General features: G+C 36.0%; 1 protein-coding gene across 1 annotated transcript in view; it reads left to right on the top strand.

Annotated features, from left to right (window-relative positions):
- LOC136842514 (putative neural-cadherin 2) overlaps positions 1-7,500 on the top strand; it is a 147,872-nt gene that overhangs the window by 132,575 nt on the left and 7,797 nt on the right. Inside the window, exons 22-27 of the mRNA XM_067109921.1 lie at positions 203-367; positions 1,714-1,905; positions 4,508-4,701; positions 5,139-5,331; positions 6,037-6,179; positions 6,998-7,093. Coding sequence (XP_066966022.1) covers positions 203-367; positions 1,714-1,905; positions 4,508-4,701; positions 5,139-5,331; positions 6,037-6,179; positions 6,998-7,093 — 983 coding nt within the window. The remainder of the gene's footprint in view (positions 1-202; positions 368-1,713; positions 1,906-4,507; positions 4,702-5,138; positions 5,332-6,036; positions 6,180-6,997; positions 7,094-7,500) is intronic.

Raw genomic sequence — 7,500 nt, forward strand, 5'->3', positions numbered from 1 at the left:
CTGAGGAAGGACAGAAAAATGCGGACAGAATAAAATGCGAACGGACAAACAAAGCCGGCACAATAGTTTCCTTTTACACAAAACTAAAACTATAAAAAGTAAGCATAGTAATCAATTGATCAAGTATTCTGTCCTGCTGTTTAAACATGTACAAGCACTCTACTTCCATAATTGCAAATTTAATTACCATTCCTCGAAACAGATGTGTGACCAGCGAATCGGGCGAACCCGTTTGCGAGTGCAATCCGGGCTGGACAACAAGCTCTTGCAACCAGAAAACCAAACCGGCGTCGTTCAATGCAAACAGTTATGTCAGAGTCGCATTATCTTCGACTCCAGCCCCAAACACCACAACGCTTCGTTTGCGGTGAGAATCTCTCTCTCTCTTTTTTATTTCATTTTTCTTTTGTTTGAAAACACGCATGACTGACTTTTTATTCGGACGATGAACGTGCACATGATGATGATGATGATGATGATGATGGTGACGAGAATTCAACAGTGACAAGCTTAATGGTGGTCGGAACACAGAATGTTTGTAAATCATAAATCTCTCTCTCTCTCTCTCTCTCTCTCTCTCTCTCTCTCTCTCTCTCTCTCTCTCTCTCTCTCTCTCTCTCTCTTCTAATATTTGATAAAATGTCCTCGGCCGAAGATATATTAACTCAGTGGACTGAAATAATATTTTTCATTCCATTTCCTTCAAAAATGGACGAACAGTGTGTTATATATAAACATTAAAAGGACAGTTAAAACTCGATATTTATGCAATCTATTTTACTTGGTTAAACATGACTAAAAGTGGGAAAGAAGGAAAAATCACGAGGAATGTCACTGGTGCACCAGCTTTAACACACATGTACCCACATAAATAGAAGTGAAATGTGGTTACTGAATACTAATGGAAGAGAGACGGTAGATGCTGTACAGATGGATTGTTTACGAAGTGTAAATGACGTAAGAGAGAACGGGAAATGGAATTTAATGGAATGTATGATTTAGGCCAAAGGCCAAGCACTGGCGCCTATGAGGTCATTCAGAGCTGAAAAGAAAACTGAGAGTAGAAAGGCTTGCAAGGTGTAACAGGAGGAAAACCTGGCAGTTGCACTAAGAAACAAGTTTTACTGTAGGAGAAGGTGGATGACAAGATGAAAGTGAGAGAATATGAACTGAGGTACAGTAAAAAGAATGAAAGTGGATGCAGCTAGGGGGCCGAGGGGACGCTGCAAAGAACCTAAAGTAAAGCCTACGGGGAGAACGAGAAATGAATGGATACACAGGCGTGATAAAATGATGAGACAGATGTTTTGAGATATATCGGTCATGTGGAAAAGATTATAGACACTGGGTTCAATATAGAGGTAAGTGGTGCAGTGTGTGTGTGTGTATGTTTGTGTGTTGTAAGGGTTTTCGCAACTGTTGATGAGCCCTCTCTGAAGGTGTATGCAGCAGCAAGCGTTTGTGGAAGTTTTCTGTTTTTGGGAGACCTTCAGCTACCCGAAACGAACTGATGTAAAGTAAATATATTATAAGATGCAATTATATAGTTATTACAGGACCTTTCAAATGGAAAAAAATTCAATATTAATTTAATGTGACAGCGGAAAAAAACAAGATAAACACAACAGAAAAACAGTTATAACAACCAACCAAGTAATGGTACATAACGGGCATAAATGAACTTCGTAAAATGCTGCTATTATTTTCCAAAAGGTTTCGCACTTGGGAGCAGTTTGGCCAAATGCTAGCGGTGTCCTCACAACACGGGAAAGATGCTTTGACACTCCAGCTAGTCAAAGGACGGCTCTGCGTTCAGCTTTTACTCCATCCAAAAGCAATCAAGCTCCTCTGCCTTCAGAAGGCTCATCTCAATGACGGACAATGGCACAACGTCAGGGTCGACAGGTGAGTAAACAGACACTTTTGCGAGAAAACGTGTGAAGTTTAAGTGCCAAGAACCAGGGATGAAAAATGAAACAAAGAATAGGAACCATATCTTCCGTTTTATTTACGTTGGTTTGCATATATATATATATATATATATATATATATATATATATATATATATATATATATATATATATATATATATATATATATATATATATATATATATATATATATATATATATATATATATATATATATAGACATATATATATATATATATATATATATATCTAGACAAAATTTGGCTGATCTAGACAACATTTGACCCAAAATTAGATAATAGGGTAGGTTTCAAACCCGTATCCCCGCCCCCTTCCCTTCCGAACTTATGCAGTAAGTAAACTCTACGGGTTTATCATACCTCATTTGATTTACCCTAAACCATAGAAATATGTTATTGAAAATAGTTTTCAGTCACCACAGTAATGCATGGATAAAATGGGCAGACAGCACAGTAATATCTGGACAAAAGGGACAGACAGCAAAACAATACCTGGTTAAAAGGGACAGACAGCACAGTAATACCTGGTTAAAGGGGACAGAGAGCATAGTAATATCTGGATAAAAGGGACAGTCACCATAGTAATACCTAGATGAAAGGGACAGACAGCACAGTAATACCTGGTTAATGGTGACAGATAACACAGTAATACCTGGATAAAACGGACAGTTACCACAGTAATACCTGGATAAAAGGGACAGTCACTACAGTAATATCTGGATAAAAGGGACAGACAGCACAGTAATACCTGGTTAAAAGTGACAGACAGCACAGTAATACCTGGATAAAAGGGACAGACTGAACAATAATACTTGGATAAAAGGGACAACAGTACAGTAATTCCTGGATAAAAGGGACAGCCACCACATTAATGCCTGTCAGTTCACCCACGACTGTTCGAAGGGTGAACGTTCATATGAAACAAGTAGAACTGTCAGTTGGACCGTCAACACAAATCCCTCCCTTTCTTACCCTCTTCCTCCCCTCCTCTTCCCCCTCCCCCTTCCCTCTTCCCTGCCCCTCCCCTTTCCGTTTTCCCTCCCCCTTCCCTCTTCCCTGCCCCTGCCCTTTTCCTTTCCCTTTTCCCTCCCCTTACACGTAGACTGTCATTCGAAGTATTTCCGGGCAGCGCCGGGTTGGTCTAGTGTACAGTATGTATGTGTGTATATATATATATATATATATATATATATATATATATATATATATATATACATATACATACATGCATACATATACATACATATATAGATACACACACACACACACATATATATATATATATATATATATATATATATATATATATATATATATATATATATACATATACATACATGATACATACATACATACATATATAGATACACACACACACACACATATATATATATATATATATATATATATATATATATATATATATATATAATAATATATGAGTAATTCATGTCACAGAATATATACAAATAATGAAAGTATACAAATAACATAATAATTTTTAGCTTCATATCATTTCTGAGCAATCTCTTATGTTTGTATGTGCAACTGACATATGTCATTACCCTGACCTTATGTTATAATTCTATCTATGATTGCATCACGGATGACAATAGATCTTGCTAAAATTGGAAGTGATGTTGTTTGTGGTATTCAGAGACTTCTGTCTTTACTCTGAGGCGAAAGCGATATCAGAGATTAATCTAAAAAGTTTTTGAAAATACTATTGAAGAGGTAATATGTAACATGCGTCATGTTATACATACGTTTGGCTGTACTGAATTTAACTGCAAATTCCATCATAAAAGAAGGCGAGTTGCCAAATTCATTAACCATGTTGTAGTGAGTAAGCGTTTGGGTTCATTATTTTCTGTCGTGGTGAGGTACTGTACATACAGGATGGCATTTTTCCACGCTATGAAAAAGCAGACCAGATAGGTAACGTATATTGGAAGGTTTTTATACAGTGGTGACGAGAGGAGTTTTAATCGCCTTTTCATCTGCTACGGTGCCAGTCGAGTGTTTTAACTGATGCCTAAAACCGTTGACAGAAATAAATATATACTCCATTCCTGATACTCGTTTTCAAAAATAGTTAGTATCCTTTATTACACGCTGACGTGTATGAATGTGTGACAATTCCTGCTGTTTCAAAATAGCATCAAGAAACAGAAGCATAATCTGCGACATATAGAGATGGAAAAAAAGCATTATATTGCAAAGTTTTTCCCTTCATTTGTATGTGGTATAATAAAACACACAGCCTTTTTTGTAAGTAATTAAATCAAAATATTATCAATCTTGACCCAGAAAAGGTATCTCTTTGTCTCTCTGGTAATTTATTTTGGCCGTTGCCTGCTTCAGTCCACAACCAATGAATGTGTAAGCAAAGAGATATGCAAAAAGTAGGCTATCTCCAAACACTTCCCAGACGAATAATTATGGAACAAAAGGAAACAGATAGACAAAGAAACGAGAACTTACAACAAATGTGTCCGAGCAACTAAAAGGCGTTGGGACTTCCACTGCGCCCTTCTTTTTCTACCGGCAAAGCAGATTCGGTGAATGGATGGAGCTGAGAGTGGACGATGGAGATGGACCATTGTACAACTCAACCGTCACTCCAGCGACGAAACGTGAGTGGCTTACTCAACTCCGAATAGATCGTCAAGAGGGAATTCACGTCGGTGGATCTCCAGATTACATCGGAGTCTCGTCCATCTATACGGTGCTCCGGGATTTTCATAATGGTAAGTCGACAGTTCCATTAAAGTCGCCTGCACTTGACGGATTTAGATGAGCACGTTAGAATTTCAAAATACATAACTCCACAGATTCAGGTGAAGGTTGTTCTACGAACGAATAAAGTTCAGATAATGATAATCCTTTCCCATATAATGTCGCCTAAATAACCCTTCGGTTCAATGAGGAATTTGTCTGATGCTTTAATCGCTATTCCATGAACTGCTTGTGCAGTTGGAGTCTATTATTTTCTGTCTTTATCAAATATTAGAACATATTTTGTCCATTCACAGTACTGCATTGTCTCTCTCCTTGTCCAGTTTCACTGGGTAATGTTGTGCAGTAGACTCTTTAAGAATGCCATTCCTAGGACCACTTCAAGGGCTATAGAGAATTTGCATATTTTTCCAGTTTTATTTCAATGATACACGACTATCTTTCCCAGGGTGTTTGGACGACCTACGTATATCCGGGTGGAGTCTTCCATTGCCTCCTTTAGAGAATAACACTGAATGGGCACAGGCGACCATGTTTGCAAATATACACGAAGGATGCCACGGGGGAGTGGATGTTTGTGCCAATGTTTCTTGTCCGAACCCTTTCACCTGCATTGACCTCTGGAGGAGACATCATTGCGGGTAAGCTGACTGAAAAGCATTTTGTTTGAAGAATGGATTTTATTCCTGCAGGATGGCGTAGGAATATAAATGTATCTAATACCTAATCAAGTAACAAGTAGACAAATTATGTAAGGAAAATGGACTTTTTCACATTATTACTTACACTTGTTTCCTGTTCCATCTATTTTTACATTTATTTTTACATTTGGCTTTAAAGAATAGTTTTATTAAATTCGGATCCTCTGTTCAAATACACTGTTACTGATATATATATATATATATATATATATATATATATATATATATATATATATATATATATATATATATATATATATATATATATATATATATATATATATATATATATATATATATATATATATATATATATATATATATATATATATATATATATATATATATATATATATATATATATATATATATATATATATATATATATATATATATATATATATATACATACATATATATATATATATATATATATATATATATATATATATATATATATATATATTCCTTGTTTCATTTAACGGAAGACCATATTACATATTACTATAAAAAAAAGTTTCATTAAAGTCGTATCCTCTTTCTAAACTGGAATATAGAAAATTTCATATAACATGCTTCATTACTGAGGTTCCCTCTTCATTTGATCAGACCATTCAGTTGCACATCTCTCCCCTTCGGCGCCAGGTGTGACGAGGGAACTGCATTATCGCAGGAGGGAGACTTTTGCCGGGACATCAATGAGTGCCTCGGAAACCCTTGCCTTAATGGCGGCACTTGCATCAACCGTGATCCGGGGTATTTTTGCGAATGCCCAGATTCCCATATTGGTAAGAGAGACTTAATTTATTTCCTTATTGGAATGACGACAGCATTTAAAGAGAGATGAACTCGAGGCTACGCATTTATTTTTGATAAAATTCATGAATCTTTATTGAAGTTCTAATATATCTTGACGAATGACGTAACTTTATGATTAAGGAATGAATCTTAAGCCAACAGAAACTTGTAATTTTGTGGTAATATAAAAAGTCATGAAAATGTTGCAGTCATAAATCACGTATACCTCTGTATAATGCAGCAATTTCACTCTAAAAACTATCAAGTAGTGACTTCAGTTTGCCTTCATTCCAACCCTTTTCTCTTTAGTTAGGTTTTAATGGTTTAAGCGTTTTCGATGGTATTTTATAATTTAGCTAGGTTGATGATTGGACTCTTAAACTGGCGTGGCCTAAGAGCCAGTAGTAATCTGTTGCCCAAGTTTGGCTCCCATCACCCGTCATTTTAACACCTAGTTAACAATTAGTTTTTGAGACTTGTTTGAAAGAGTGTTAAGACTAATTATTCTGAAGTAAAGAAATGCATATTAATTTAAGAGCACTGAGTAAATTTTACAGTGCGGTGTGATATGCAAAGCAGAGTTTACAGGTAAGGTTACGACCAGTTGTAGTATTTCTGTTATAAATCAGAGGATGCCATGGGAAAGAGGAAGACTGTGGTGTGCACGAATGAAATCCTTTGTTGTGCTACTTAAAAAAAAAAAAAAACTACCAATCTTTTAAAAAAGTCAATTTCCACTGACCCCTGAGTATTATCCTTCCGAGAGAACATTTAATACAAAAAATGCTTTTCGTTTTTCGGCCCACAGGGGACCATTGTGAGGGGCGGGCACTGCCGGTCCCGTCACTTGCTACTTCAGTCGGCATTTTCATCATGATTTTCTCGTGGACTCTACTTTTTATGGGTAAGTTTTATATATACTGGTAATTTCACTAACACATACCTACGTAAGCACCCTAGTACAGAAACTTGGAAGTATGAGTGTATGTACAGTATGTATGACTAAATCACAAAAATATGGAAAGTGATGAATATATAAATAAAGACAAAATCCACGAAGGAAAGAGAAGCAGTAGAGTGCTGCAAGGCCTCACGTGTAAGTCGAAAGGCCTTTAAGCACTCTATTTTTTCTCTTTATGTATGTATGATTATGTATGTATGTATGTATGTATGTATGTATGTATGTATGTATGCATAAATAACGACAAAATCCACTAAGGAAAAGAAACAATGGAGTACTGCAAGGCCTTTCGACTTATAGTCCTTTACTCTGCTAAGTAAAGGACTATAAGTCGAAAGAGCCTTGCAGCA

The sequence above is a fragment of the Macrobrachium rosenbergii genome, chromosome 10 (assembly GCF_040412425.1).
Source record: "Macrobrachium rosenbergii isolate ZJJX-2024 chromosome 10, ASM4041242v1, whole genome shotgun sequence".
Lineage (NCBI taxonomy): Eukaryota > Metazoa > Arthropoda > Malacostraca > Decapoda > Palaemonidae > Macrobrachium > Macrobrachium rosenbergii.